General features: G+C 47.0%; 1 protein-coding gene across 1 annotated transcript; it reads right to left on the reverse strand.

Annotated features, from left to right (window-relative positions):
• Nucleotides 1-426: 426 nt before the first annotated feature.
• Nucleotides 427-10,524, reverse strand: SLC25A38 (solute carrier family 25 member 38). Its single transcript, XM_011357409.2, has 6 exons — nt 10,116-10,524; nt 4,458-4,579; nt 3,749-3,833; nt 2,863-3,042; nt 2,440-2,608; nt 427-651 (listed from the first exon to the last, which is right to left on the reverse strand). The coding sequence occupies exons 1-6, from the start codon at nt 10,185-10,187 to the stop codon at nt 473-475; spliced, it is 807 nt and encodes a 268-aa protein (XP_011355711.1). The 5' UTR covers nt 10,188-10,524; the 3' UTR covers nt 427-472.
• Nucleotides 10,525-15,029: the final 4,505 nt, after the last annotated feature.

A 15,029-nucleotide genomic window follows, 5' to 3' on the forward strand; every position in this document is an offset into this window, starting at 1 on the left:
ACTTGGGTGATAAATTTACCATGAATAAGAATACACAGTGAGTGATAACAGTACAAGTTTCCAAAGGACCAGCTCAATTGGCTTTTAAGTAGAACCTGAGTGCATTTTACATTACTGTCCTCTTTATTTTCAATAATATCATTTGTATGAAAATAAACCCTAAAAACAAAATAATGTGTTTGTGGTTTTTTTCTGACTACATTTCCTCCTGTAGAAACCAGGTAGGCGATTACTTGATGAGATTACTAGGTCCTCCCAGACCAGCAGATGAGAATCATCTTAGCAGTGATTCTCAACCTTGGGAATGCACTGGAACTACTGGGGGACTTAAAATACCGATACCCCAGTTTCACCCCCCAGAGATTCTGATATAATCTGCCTAGGTTATGACCTATGAATAGGAATTTTTAAAAGCTTCCCAGGTGATTCTAGAGGGTGAGAGCCTTAACCACAATGAGAACAAATATTTGCTCTATCGCCTTACTTTGAAGATGAATGTCACTGCTTGGCCAATCCACTGAAATTTCACTGGAGAGAGCTGCATGTGAGTTTTGATAACATCTGCTGGCTGAGTTACCAGTGAGGCCAGAATACCAGCAAATATCCCACAGCTGAAATTTACAACAGGAATAAGGGCTGCATCCAATTGGTCTGAAATAGGACAAAGGCAACATTCGGTTATAAATAAATCTCACATTCATCAAATAAATGTCAATGCCAAGTTGCCCACTAATTCTTCCCAAAAGCCAGAAGGGTCTGGATTCAAAGAACGTTAAGAATTAAAAAATGAAAGGTATAACTCATAAATGTAGATGGAATAATTAAGTTAAAAAATTAACCTTTTTACAACCATCATCATAATTGATTCAAGCAAGAATCAATGACTGATGCTAAAACATATGGATGAAAAGAGCAAGATGTTTTATATGGATTTATACAGATTTAAAGTATCTCTCCCACAGAGATACCTACCAATTACAAAAAATAAAAATAAAAATAAAAAATGCTATCATACCAAAGTGATAAAAAGTTTAGCAGCACCCACAATGGGTCAAACTGATGCCATGAGCTTCTTGAAGTAAGGCACTGGGGATATAATATATTATATGGTTCTCTTACTAAAAATGTATAAATGAATCTAGTCACAAGGAAACGTCAGAAACAGCCAGGCTGAGGTTATAAAACTGGTCTATGCTCTTGAGAATAAAAAATAAAAATTGCTACAAAATATACTATTGGGACAATTGGAGAAATTAAAATTATAGATTGGACTATGGATTAAAGAATTGTAGCTATATTAAATATCCTAATTTGATAAGATAGTTCCATGAGGTTGTCTTTGTCCTCAGGAAACACACTGAGGTAGTCAGGAGTAAAGGGGCATCATGTGTGCAATGCACTCTTAAACAATGAGACACACAGAAAGAAAATAATAAAGGGCTATAGTTATTTGTATTATCCTTGTGGCTTTTTTTTTTGTAAGTTTAAAATGATTTCTAAATACTAAAACAACTTTTAAAGATGGATTGAGAAATTAAAAATGTATATCCAAGTTTCCTTATTGCCTTAATTTTCTACAGCAAAATAAGGCTGTGCCCTGCATCGTCGCCTCCTGGTGTCTGAGGAGAAGCGGTACATCTTCCAAAGCATCCCAACTGCAGCTGATCGCCACTGTCATGATGCTGGCATTTCAGATTTCCCAATCGTTAAATGATCTTGGTTGAGATTCTTTGCTCAAATTATCCATAGATGCCTTATTGAATGGAGGTTCATTCTACAGGACGCGTTTCTATCCATATCTGGCTCTGCTGGGGTGGATGTTCACTGCCCATTGATCTGCCCATGTCTTGTCCAACATGAGATTATTGGTAGGGGGGGCCTGCCAGAATGCCCGAGGGTTAGCACCTCTCTCTCCACCTGAATAGAGGGCTCAAAACCACATTAACTGGGAACACAGTAAGGGAGGTGAAAATAATATTTTTCTTTCAGTTCCTAATCCACTGGCATTTTCCCAATTTGTTGGGTAAGAATCACAACAAGTGCCTCTTGAGAAATACTGACTCTCAGGCCTTACCCCAAAGCTTCTAATTTCGGAGGCCTTAGGTGGGACCCAGAAATCTTAAGATCAGGCAAATTTGGGAAGTAATGTTGCAGGACCAATGTAAAAGTGCTTTATTCCACCCCCATCCTCGACTCCAAGATTAAAGCACTATCAGTACTCTGCCATAATAGGCTATAAACTCGAAAGGGACCATGTCTGCCGTGTCTGCCCCTGCATCCCAGCACTGGCCTCTGCCTGCCACAATGCTCAGGCTCAGTTCCTCAAACTCTAGGAATCTGGAACTGCTAAGAGCAACAAATAGTCTCATGTCACCAAGAAAATTGTGAGAATGTGTCCTGGGGATATCTCTTCCCCACCCGACCTTCCTTTATCCGTACCAGGGGGCATGATGCTTTTGGTCTGATTGTAAAACATCAGGTAGATTCCAGAAAAGGGTGCATCTCGAAGGAGTGTCACTGTCAGGCCACTGAAGAGGCCCCGGTGCCCCTCGCTGCGATAGATGGTCCTCAGGGCTGCATAGACGCTCGCGTAGCCATACCTCCCGCTCTGCAAAGGAAGCACAGAACCGGTGACTGGCACGGCGGCCCTGGGTTTGAGCACTGAACCAAGCCGACTTCAGGGCAGATGGCAGTACCAGGGCACCGGGGGCTCTCGTTCACACGTGGTTTGGCCTGCCTGCACAAATGGGTTCTCGGACCACATCAGCCACCATGTTAGAGTATAAATCCAGAGATGACATCAGTGGCCACCTGACACAAGAGCCCAGTGCTTCTGTTTACCCAGCCAGCAGTCAAACTCACCTCGTAACGTGTCTTGATCACAGTGATGGGCAACATGCAGACCCCTGCAACTGAGCGAGAGCCCACCCCCAGTATGACTGACTCCATGGCCGTGGGGGGGTGGCCGCGCAGCAAGTACTGCTTCAGAGAGTAGAGAGTGCCAAAGTAGATGCCAACACCAGGGACACACCTCACAATGGACTGTGAAAAAGTCAGAAGAAAGAAATAAAACATCCGCAATGTAAGATCCTATCTTAGCTGGGTTTTCCCAAAAGAAGGGCCAGGATTTGCATGCAAGTAATTGACTTAGGTGTGGAGGGAAAAGCAAGCAGCAGGAGAGCGAGGGGGACGGGAGGGAAGGCAGCCACTGAAGGGTGTGTAATGTAACCAGTTACTGCCATGGGCAACTTAATCCCTTCGGGGAACTCTGGGCGTCAGTGTAGGAAATGCCTCAGAGTCATCCCTCTACCTGAGGAGGGGAGCGAGGCCTGAACACCAGCTCTCAGCTTTCACTGGTTACTGGCTACGGAGGGGTTGGATGAGCAGTAATTCCTAGCACTTCCAAAGTGAGCCTCCTAAGGCCAGAAAAAACCTTTAGGCAAAGAAATGCAGGTGCAGAGGTCTCAGCCCACTTGCCCGGCGGGTAGGGACGAGGAGATGCGGACAGGCAGGGCGCCAGCTGTGTGTGCCCTAGAGACTGTGCATCGCACTAGGGCACAGGAATGGACACCCCCGCCCCAGCCCTCGGAGTTAGCAACAGTCTGAGAGGCGGGCAGAAGACCGCGAAGTCCTCCTACCGCTTCCCACGCTCACATTTGCTTAAAGGAGAGGAGGATACTTGAGGCAGATGAGAAATGGCTCGATATTAAAGGAGAAGGTGCAAGAGAAGCTCCAAGAGGCAGCTTACAGGAGACATCCCTTTCCAAAGGCCCAAAAGACTCTCCGTGCGGACCACCTGCAGCAGCAGCGCCAACATCCCTACGCGTCTGGCCCTAAGGGCAGACAAAATAAAGGAGGGGAAGAAACAGTGTCCTAGACCACAACATAAAAGAATACCCTGCTCAAGGACTTCTCTGCATGGACTCTTTTCTAGAGCCCTTAAGAATCTCTATAATGTTTCCTGGAATCTTGGAGGGGCTGTGTGTTCATGACTTGACGTTTACACAATTATCCGCCCATTCATACTACAAGCAATAGGATAACCTTCCATTTTACATCTTTCTGTTTTACATATATTTTGTATACTTCCCACAGTGCTGAACCCAATATGGGGGCACAAGAGACAATACTTACATTATTTCCAGAAAACCACCCACTGTTCGTACCAGGCAGCACAGTTATGCCATTACTGGCTGGCACAATAAAACGCAAATGTCACTGAGGCAGACCCCAGGAAGCTGCTCAGGGAAGGACCCCGTTTAATTAACAAGAAATGTCAAACACAAAAAATATTCACAGAAAAGAATATGCACAAAACCCAATGAAAGTTAGGCATGCCTGTTTCTCTTAGCGCATCCAACAGAATGAAAGTTGACTTAACTGAGTAAAGATACCCCTGTGTCTGTGAGAAGTTGCTGAAACCACTTCTTCAGTGAAGCTGGGGAAGCAGACCTTACCCAGGGGCCGAGGGCTGGAGAGTTTGCAGGCGCGTTTTGAGGAGATCCAGGGGCTGGAAAAGGAGGGTAGAGCAGGTCCCACTGATGGAGCCACACAGGAAAGCTTTCATCGCCGGATGCAACTGCAAGATAAGAGAACACCTATCAGCAGCTCTGCCACAGCAAGCCTCACCTCTGTAAGGCTGGCTCTCTTGGAAACTCACCTTGTGTTATCTTCACACTTTAGAGAAGGGAGAGGCGTAGCCAGGAATGAACAGTGCTGGGATGCTGTCGAGAACATAGCACACTGCAAGAGGTAGCGCTGGGACCTAGTACTGATACGACTTTGCTCCTACTGAGCAACATATCTATTTTTATCTGTGAATTATGCCACCAACCACGCCTCCCTATTTGTCCTGACAATAAAAGTTATTGGCCATCTACCTTCGTATAAGCAAAATCAATTGAACACAGTGTTTAACTGAACTGGTTTCCAGGTTCCCACAGCTACAGAACCTACAGCTATTTACAGGACCAAGGCAAAGGAAATGAAAACCTTAAGCTCAGCCACAATTACAACATGTGCCATTTCCGGTAAAACCTATGAATTTCCTTAACTGAAAACTTTCCCTTTGTCTAACACCTACCCAGCTTGCTGGGACCTAAGCAGCTCAGAGAGGGCACCACAGACCAGTGGCCACTCTTGGGTTTGCTGGCTCCTCTTTAAGCCACGACAGTCACACACACTGGCGGATCCAGACACCACCCTGATGGGCAGGACTCCCTCCCAGACTAAACGTCCTTCCCCCAGGCAGAGCCCTCACCGCAGGCCCCAGGATCCAGCCTCCAGCACATGAGGCCCTGAAAAGGCACTTTAAAAAAATCCAGTTAGGAAAGAAAGCCCTCTTCTCCAAAGGAAGCCCCTGGCAAGCTCCATCCAAAAAGATCTTCTCTCCCCTTATTATTTTTCAAAAAAAATTTCCCCTCATTATTTTTAAATGAATGGCATACTGTTGTCCTAAAACACTATTAAGACGAATATGAAGTTGCCTGTATACACATAACATAGCCAAAATGTTTGTAATCCACGGTATTTATTTTCGAGAAGAGGGATCATTCCATATTCCACCAAATGAACAAGTCTCAAATTATAACTGGAATTACTTAAAAGACTGTTAGAGAAAGGACTAGATAAGTTCAGACAGTAAACGCTGGAGCTTATAACCAGGTTCAAATAGCTTGTAAAATTACCAGAGTGGTAGAACTGCTAAGACAACAAGAGAAACCGAGCAAAATGCGCACGCTCAGTCAACAGTTCACACACTGGCTTCTTCAATCCACACTGCTGCTCACACATATTCCCATGAGGTTTGTGTATCTCGGCCTCGTCGTACACTCTGTGGCATCAATGAGCCATTCTTCCCTGCATACTCAGCCTCTTCCTTCCACTGGCATCTTCTCCCTTGCCTGGAAATAAACTTGAAAGCCCCCCTATCTTTCGAGCTGCGTCTTGGCCAGTCACTCCTCGGCACTCCCCTCCCCACCCCCCTTTGCCACCCAGCTCACGCTTCTCCACTGAAGCTGCCCTCTGTGCTCCCCAAGGACCTGCCACATCCCAGGACCCCTTTCCCATCCTTACGCTTCTCTTACTTGGCCTCTCTGGTGCATTTGAAATGGCTGACCGCCTCGCCACTCACTTTTGGGGTTCTCTCTCCTCCGGCTGCCTTTCGAGGTCTCCTTCCCTCTGCCTGCCTGCAGATGTTGCTGTTCCTCTTATCTCCTCCGGCTACAGCCTCTCTGGGCAACCTCACCCTACCCACACCCACCCCTCACGCACACGTGCCGGCAACTCCCACCCACATCCATCGCCAGCCCCTGCAGCCCCTCTCCAGACTGCTATTCCCATGCCTCCCCCACCTCCCACGGACACACACACATCCCAAACTCAACACCTGAAATGGAAACTCAGTCAGCACTTCTGCACACGCCCGCCCCTCCTCCGATCCAGTGGGAAATCTGGGAGATGCGTAAGACTCCTCAGTCTGTCTATCTAGTGCTTCATGACCAAGTCCTGCTGGTGATAACTTCAAGTCTTCCCAGAGCCGGCCCCCCAACAATCCATCCTAGTGGCCTCTTCAGCAGTCTGCAGCCTCCCTCCACTGTGCTCCCAGCAGGACTGGGGGAGGCCTCTCTACACACTCCTCAAAACCTCATAACACTATTAAGAGCTAGGTATTTAAACCCATTTTACAGATGATATGAGATCTCACAGAGGTCACAAATGTGCCATAAGTCACAGGGTTTGAAGCCATTGGCCAGGACTCAAAGTTCATGTTCTTTTCACCACACCCCGAATCTGGAGTGAAAACTCAGGACACTTCAAAGCTGCTCGGCAGTGGTCTCCTGCGGACGCCCCGGGCTCCTCGAGATGCTGCTTTCCTCAGAGTTCAGGGATTTCCTCCCCCTTCTCTCCCTGAACCCGCTCTCGCGCCCCTTCACCCACTGCCACGGCTTCAGGCCCCGCCCTTCTCTCCACACTGGAACCTCTCTCCAGAGCTCCTGACCCTTGTATCCACTCACACAGATGTCCCACAGGCACGTTGGACATTTCCAAACCTGAACTCATCTCTCTCCCTCACCCCCAATCTGCTCCTCCTCCAAGAGTCCCATCCCAGCGAATGCCCTGTCATTTATCTAGCCAGCTGTCCCAGCCAGAAACCTGGGCGGTACCCCTGACTCAGCCTCTAATGCACTTTCTCATTCTATCTCCTAAAAGTTCTCAAATTTACCCCTGTCACCCTAGCTCAGAGCCCCATTATCCTGGGTGACTGCCACCACCTCATCTCTTTGATTCCTTTAATCCAGGAGACCCCAACTCCTGGGCCAAGGACAGGTATGGGTCTTTGGCCTGTTAGGAAATGGGCCACGGAGCAGGAGGTGAACCATGGGCGAGCAAAGCTTTATGTGTATCTGCAGCCGCTCCCCAGCACTAGGATCACCGCCTCAGCTCCACCTGAGATCATCAGGCATTAGATTCCCATAGGAGCACCAGTCCCTGGTGCCACAAAGGTTGGGGGACACTGCTTTAATCCATTCTCTACCCTGAAGCCAGAGTCATCTTTTAAAACTGTGATCTGACCACACTGCTTCCAGGTACAAATACCTTCAGTGAGATACTTGAATTAAAACTTAAAAACAAAACAATACCCTTTAATTGTTTCATGTTCTTCCCAGGATAAAGTCCAGACTGCTAACTTCCAAGGCCTTTCATGAATCACCATGGCCCTGCCTTATCTTCTAGGTCTGTGCTCTCAGCCTCCGTCTTACATGCTCAGGGATTTTAATGGACTCTCCTCTTCATCCCTTGAAAACTCTGCCCTACCTCCTCCCACGTCTAATTAATCCTCCAGGGCTTCTGCTTAGACCTTACCAGCTCTGGGAAAACCCGCCCTCAGTGCTTCCACCACACCTGAGCCCATCTCCCTTATGACTGAGGGTCCAGGACAGGAGAGGCCACAACTCCTGCTTATGGAGTTCATGGTGGTATCTCGAGTACTGACCACGAAGCCCGGTGCACAGTAGGTGCTCAACTGTCAAGAATGAATCAATCAGCTAACAGGAAATCAACACATGGCTCTCCCTTGACCACAAACCCACAGGTTAAAGCTGGGGGGCCCTGTATGCCCCATCCCCCTGGCTCCCTGCAGCCCTTTGCTCTAGCAAGGCTACAGGAATGACCTGTAGGTACAGCTTCTGAGCAGTTCTCCCAGGTGCTGCTTCCCCAATCCTCATAAGTATCATGAAATTTGTTTTGCTGCTCTTTGCTCTGCTCGCTCTGCGCTCTCTCTCGCGCTCTCTCTCTCTCTCTCTCTCTCTCTCTCTCTCTCTCTCTCTCTCTCTCTCTCTCTCGCTCACACACACACCCTCCTCCATTGTAGGAACCATCTTCTTTGTCTTTATTTTCACTGTGCAGTGCTTAAACATAATAGTGGCTCAACAAATATTTGCTGAGCAAATTACTAGTGTCCACACTTTTTAAACTTTATAATTTTCCAGGTCCATTAGCACACAGCAAATGCTAAATATATACTATGTCAATGTAAGAATGTCCAAACCCGTATAGAATTTTTATAAGAATTTATTTGGGCCAAATGGACGACAACTGCCAGGAAACAAGATTTCAGATGCTCTGGAGAATGACAGTTTTGTGCTTTATTTTCTGCATTTGGAATTCAGTAAGGAAGTAAGGAAGATTACATGAAGATGGGAGAGAGCAAGGTGAGAATTGGATTACAGGAGAGTCAACAAGATTATGTTCTCTCTTGAAGGTGGTCATTTCAAAGGTGTGCTAACCTAGATACACAAAAACAATGGGTAGGGCTTGCTTAAGTCAAAGATAAAACTTTTACTAAAAAAAGTTCATATGCTTGGTGCATGACTGACTACCTACCATGACCTGCCCAGTTAGGAATTTATGATCAGAGCACCCTGTGAGGTTATTTTCCATAGAAACCCTTTTTTCGTCCACAACTAGCAGTATAGATTAACCTCTCATTGTTTAAAAAAAAAAAGCGATATAATTGTTCAAAAATTACACTTTTCATTTCGAATAATCTTAAAACATTGTCAGTGGTGAATAGCACATCTTTTGTGGCATAGTAGATTTTCTAAAGAGCCCAAAGTTATTTAAGGTAAATAAAATGAGTAAACCAGCTTTTTTTTTTTTTTTTGAGGGGTGGGTAGGGCAAAGACAACCAAACAATACTACACAGGTATACAAAGACAATAACTAGCACTTTAATAGTTAGCAAACAGCTTCTCCAAGCAATTCCTACGTTCCTTTAAAAAAATAAATTGTAAATCCAATTCAGATCTCGAGACCAGAGCTGGAGGACCCAGAAAGAGACCACGGTAAGCACGTTTTCAAAGACGTAAACGTAAATCTGCCATCGCCATTTATTACGGGGAAAAAAAACCCAAAATAACCCGCACCCCATCCACTGCGAACGGGGCTCCAAAGCAATACTTCAGAGGGAGAGGGCCCGGGGCCGCAGGCCGAAGGCCCCCCCAGGCCAAGGCCAGGCCGCACTCTCGCCTCCACCCACTATCAGCGGCAACACAGCGCCGCCGTCCTCAGGGACGTCCCCGCCCAGCCCCGCCTTCATCCATGGTGGCCCGGCGACAGCCAATCCAGACGCGTCGCAGCCCCGCCCACCGCACCTGACTCCCCGCAGGCTGCCGCTGGCGATCCAAAGGTGACCACTCTCCCCGCTCCGAGCGATCCCAGCTTCCTCGGTCTGGCGACATCACCGGGCCTGGAGATGGCCCAGGTATCTAGACGCCCAGGAGTCTTCTCACCTCTGTCACTTAAGGCATCCAACTCTAAGCAACGCCCAGCAGCGATCGCATCTCTTTCTCGGCCTCGCGGGCACATTTCCCCGAAACCCTCCAAGGCCCCGGCAATTCCGCCCATCTCTAACGGATACCACTGCGGCAGCGCGACCTTTGCTCTGCCGTCCCAAGCGAAGGATGCGCTGCGATCCTCTCCTCCCTCTTCCCTGTCATCTGTCCCAACCAGTCCCCAACTCAGCGCGTGTCTGGGGCGCGAAAAAGGCTCCCCCCGGGCCGCCTCCCCGAGCCGGCGGCCTGGAATCCTGCCTTCCCGTCCCCGCAGTTTACCATAAGCGTTTCCACCCTGTCTCCGACATCTTGGGGTTGCAGCAGCGCGGCGGGGCGTGACTTCTGAATCATTGCAGGAGGCCTGCGAGCGCACTGGGAGCTCGGGCCCGGCCCCGGCAACCTCGGAAGAGAAGACAACGCGATGGCTGTAGCCGGGCGACGCCTTCCAAGCCGGGGCTCTCCACCGTCTGTGCCCGCTGGTGACTGGGACCTGCGCGTCCCGGGGCTGCGAGTGCACCGCCCGCGCGTGGCTCGGAGGTGCCGCACGATCCTGCGCCCGGGAACGACTTGCGGCTCTTCACCCGCTCGGCGGACACCGCGGCTCAGCGGTCCGGCTCATCCTGCGCGGCCGCAAGCTTCAGGACCTGAAGTGAATAGGCTGAGAGGAGCCGGGGGTGGAGAAAGCCGAAGGAACTGGATAGAACTGTGTGAATTAGCTTCCGGGGTCGGACGCTCGCCTCCAGCTGGTCGGGGTGTGCTCTTCGGTGCCCTCTCGTGAAAATATCCGGAACTGCAGGTTCCGCGTTTTTCCTGAGCTCAGAGCTTCGTTGGCACTTTAGCGGGCGATTTTGTTTTTTGCGGGGGATACGTCGTTATAGGTAGACAGCAGCTATTGTGGCTATTCAGCACTTAAAATGTGGCTATTGTGACTGAAGAACAATTTTTTAATTTGATTTAATTTTAATTGGTTTATATTAACAACTGAAGCCATGTGGAATATTTTTCTGTTAAACACGTCTTTATTGTTTTGGCCAACACACATTTCCCTTCAGATGCTGAAAAGTTAACATCAGAATTGACATGCGCTGTAATGTTATCCACATAGCCCAATTTTAAGACGTGTATTAGTAAGGCAAAATAACTCCTTAACGATTTTGATAGTTTTACATGTCGAAATGATATTTTGGATTTTTGTTTTAGGTGAAATATATTATTGAAGTTACTTTTACCCCTTTCTTTTTACTTTTTTAAATATGGCTACTAGAATAATTAAAATTACACCTGTGGCTCGCACTGCATTCCTATTGGACAGTGCTGGTCCATCCAGATATAATGATTTTATATCTGAGAACCTCGACTCTGTCAATGACCTTTTTGACCTCCCAACTTCCCTTTATTCTTCTCTGGCCTGATCCACTGAAGAGAATTGCTGCTGGGATCCTGACGCTCCTGTCGAAAAAGGCAGACGCACACCTTCAGTGGCTGTAGTTATCTGCAGAATAAATTCCAGACTTTTCGTAGTGACAGCCTTCATTACTTTCCACCATTCATTCTTCACCCGGGATATCCAGGTCAGGGAAGAAAAACTGGTGATTCCGGGAGCAAGATGCTAATTTTTAAGGCTTTACTCTTATGCTACTGAGGCACAAGGAACAGACAAGAAAGTGGACTCTCTGTACCCAGAGGGGATTAAGCAAAACATATCTATATCTATATCTATATCTATATCTAGGTATCTATATCTATATCTAGGTATCTATATCTATATCTATATCTCTATATCTAGGTATCTATATCTATATCTAAGTAAATAAATATAGATATAGATACCTAGAGTATCTATATCTATATCTAAGTAAATAAATATAGATATAGATACCTAGATACCTAGATATAGATCTATTTACTTAGATATAGATATAGATACCTAGATATAGAGATATAGATATATATATACACACACAAACCAGTTAGATTTAGATATAGATACAGATATAGATACAGATCTAGATATAGATACCTAGATACCTAGATATAGATATAGATATAGATACCTAGATATAGATATAGATACCTAGATATAGATATAGATACCTAGATACCTAGCTATAGAGATATAGATATATATATATACACACACAAACCTAACTGGTTATTCTTGAGTACTTTGCTACCCCTTGTTCTAAGCTGCGAGGCTCATTTTCTTTGTGCAATGTTGATGACTAACAAACTTCTTAAGGGAAGACCTACTTTTACCGCCCCACCCCCACACCAGCAAGGGTGCTATATCAATAACGAATTGGTGTATTTCAGAGGCTACTCTCCGGCACTCTGGAGGTGGGCGCAGAGGTGAGACCTAGACTGAAAGCCTGCTGCCCCTTGCTCCACCTTCAGCGCGTGTGTTGGCTTGGCTCTCCACTCAGAAGAAATGGCTGGCTTTCGAGGGCAGTTGGCACCCACCAGGTTTTCTTCCTCTGTATCTTGTCCTGCCACACTCACAATCCTGGAGCTTAGAGTCCCCCCATCCCCTCCGACCCTCCCATGTTCTTGGGGATGTGAAAAGAGCATCACCCATCAGCAGATGAGTGAAAGTTTGGAGCAGTAGTTTCTTCATGGCAGAGCTTGGAGGAGTGAATTCAAAAATAAAAGGGAAACTATCTGGTGAAAACATTATGTGTGACTTTAGTTCAGAACGAGTTCGTTAATGTCAGGTAAGGCCTCCCTGACCTGCTTGCAACTAGTAGAAGGTGATTTCGCTTTTATAACCTAACTCTTCTCAAGTTACATGTTGGGTCCCTCAAACCCAATCTGGCCTTTTTTTTTTTTTTTCAGTTTAGATATTAAGATTGTATGATGCTTTCCCATCCGAGTGGCTGTAGACACTGTCCAAGAAGTACATATATATCAATTTAGTTACATGACCCCCTCTTAAAACTTTATTCACAACAACCTTTGACATCTCCGGGTTTCCACCATCCAGGAAGGAAAGGGCTGAAATAAACATGGGAAGCTGAGAACAAACGGGAGTGGTAGAATCTGCTTCAAAGGAAGTTTTGGTTTCCTGCTTCCGGGCAAGAGGAGATGAGCCTCACAGGGCCATGCACCTGGTCACTTCATTTGGAAGAAGATGGCTCGAATGGTGACGAGCACACCGGTGAGCTGCTCCCCATGCTTCCGGGGAAGCCAGCTCAGGGAGACCTTCCCTGTCGGCCTAGGGTCAGAACTGCTTCTGAAAATATCTAAATTCCTTCTACCATTGTCAAAGCGATGAGCCCACCTTGGCTTTTGGAAGCCGGTAGGGGGCAGAGAAGGACAATACCATGCACACTCTGTTGCCACAAACCCCTCCCCTCCAACTTCATGAGCCTCTTTATGACTAGTGGCCTCCCAGAGGGGCAAATGGGTGTGTTATCATGGTCTCCGTCTTATAACTAAGAGGCTCCTCCCATCTGAATATCCCCTCCCGCCCCAAACACACAGTCTGAAAGAGCAGCCTTCAGAGTCTTCCAGGGCAGGCAGGCATTCCCCCTGAGCAGTGGCAAAAGTCACCTTCTGTGCCAGGTCACAGATGGGCACAAACAGCAGGAGGAAGAAAATCTCAAATGGCTTTACCAGAAACTTTGGTAACGTTTGCTTTGGCCTACGAAAGCGAGAAATATCCTTCTTCTTTCTGTACCAGTGACCTTTGCCTGCAGCCTCACTGAGCTGAGGATGACAGGGCAACCAGAGAGCGATGAGGTGGAACAGCTCCTAGGCTGGTTTCTGGAGTGGAAGGGAGGGACATTCGGCGTGGAGGGCTGTGATCCTGCCAGAGTTGGAGTCCTGGGATTCTACGCCAAGAGCCTGGATAGCAGAGGCAAATGAAGAAAAGAAGCCATAAAGCAAGCCTAGGCTGTGTGGCATTTTGTGTTTTATCGTATGGAAGCCACAACCACTCCATCAACACCGTGACAAACGATTTCCCCATCTTCTGGAAAGTTCAAGCTCCTGTTTTCCTGCTGGTTTCCCAGTAAGAAAAACATAGGCTGCAATTTGGCGAAAAGTTCACAAACATAAGCACATGTTTTCTGAGCACGTTTTTCCCAGTGTCTGATAGTCTCCCTCACGGGAATGAGCGGAACCACTTGCCGATTCCCCAAAGACAAACGACTTGTCCCATCCGTGGAAGGCTTTCTTCATCTCTGGCACGTGGCTCCATCTGGAAATAAGCATTTCTAGGTGGTGGTGCATTTCATGCGTCATCTTGATGGGGCTCTAAGGTGGTCGTTTCATCTGAGTCCAATAGGAAAAATCACTTGTTCTCTGGTTTGATCCCAAAGCATTCTTTTAGATCCCATGAAACCAAGTCTGGACTCAAATATTTGTAGAATGAGGTTTTTCATCTTATGAAATGTGAAAGGGGTGACATCTAATGAATGCTATTTCTTAGCACTTAATTTGCATACAATTCACTTTTAATTTTGCCTCCTAGTGTAAAAGTGGAAATTCTCCAGTTTCAGGGAGGTGGTATCTCCAGGCGCCAGCCCCCAGGGAGAGCAGTAACTCAGTTACAGGGAGGTGATAGCTCCAGGCGCCAGCCCCAGGAGAAGAAGCACAACATTCCAAGGTGAAGATGATAAAACTGTCTACTAGGCCCTGTTTGATCTGAGAGTCCCCGGATACATTTATCTTTGTACAAAACGTTAACAGCTAACTTCTGCTTCTTGCAATCTGCTTATTCAAGGATGTAGTAGGAGGCTTTATAAGCTGCCTCCTCTAGAAGCTCGGGGCCAATCTCCTCTAACCCTGTGTGGTAGAGAGTCAGTCGCCGGCAGGCTAATAAAGGCTCATAATTCATCTCAATTGGCTCCGTGGGTCTCAGAATCATTCGCGCCACAACACTAGTTGGGTGTCTGTGTGTTTCCAGAAAATATCTCATTAAAATGTAATTTCTGCTTTCTCTTGAGTTGCCACTGATCAGAATTTCTTTCCCTGATTCTGCTTACTCTGGGGATTGTCAGCCAAACTTTATATGGGAAATGATCAGCAGGGTCAGTAAGACGGGAGGGGCCCCCAGATGTTGTCTCTAAGCCCTTCCCCGCCCCCCTCCCCGTTTGAGGGCCCCACCCCTCAATGTAGGACAACATAGGTAAGTGGGCTGAGCATCTTCTAAGATCAGGGGTCCAGGTTCAAAGTCTCTGTTCTGCCAATAGC

This window comes from Pteropus vampyrus, unplaced genomic scaffold, assembly GCF_000151845.1.
Source record: "Pteropus vampyrus isolate Shadow unplaced genomic scaffold, Pvam_2.0 Scaffold35, whole genome shotgun sequence".
Lineage (NCBI taxonomy): Eukaryota > Metazoa > Chordata > Mammalia > Chiroptera > Pteropodidae > Pteropus > Pteropus vampyrus.

Excerpts from the sequence above, each read along its gene's own strand:
- SLC25A38 (XM_011357409.2), bottom strand. The coding sequence starts at position 10,187 with ATGATTCAGAAGTCACGCCCCGCCGCGCTGCTGCAACCCCAAGATGTC. Across the intron at positions 4,580-10,115 it reads ACAGGGTGGAAACGCTTATG|TTGCATCCGGCGATGAAAGC; the intron begins GTAAACTGCGGG and ends CTTATCTTGCAG. Across the intron at positions 2,609-2,862 it reads TGATCAAGACACGTTACGAG|AGCGGGAGGTATGGCTACGC; the intron begins GTGAGTTTGACT and ends CTTCCTTTGCAG.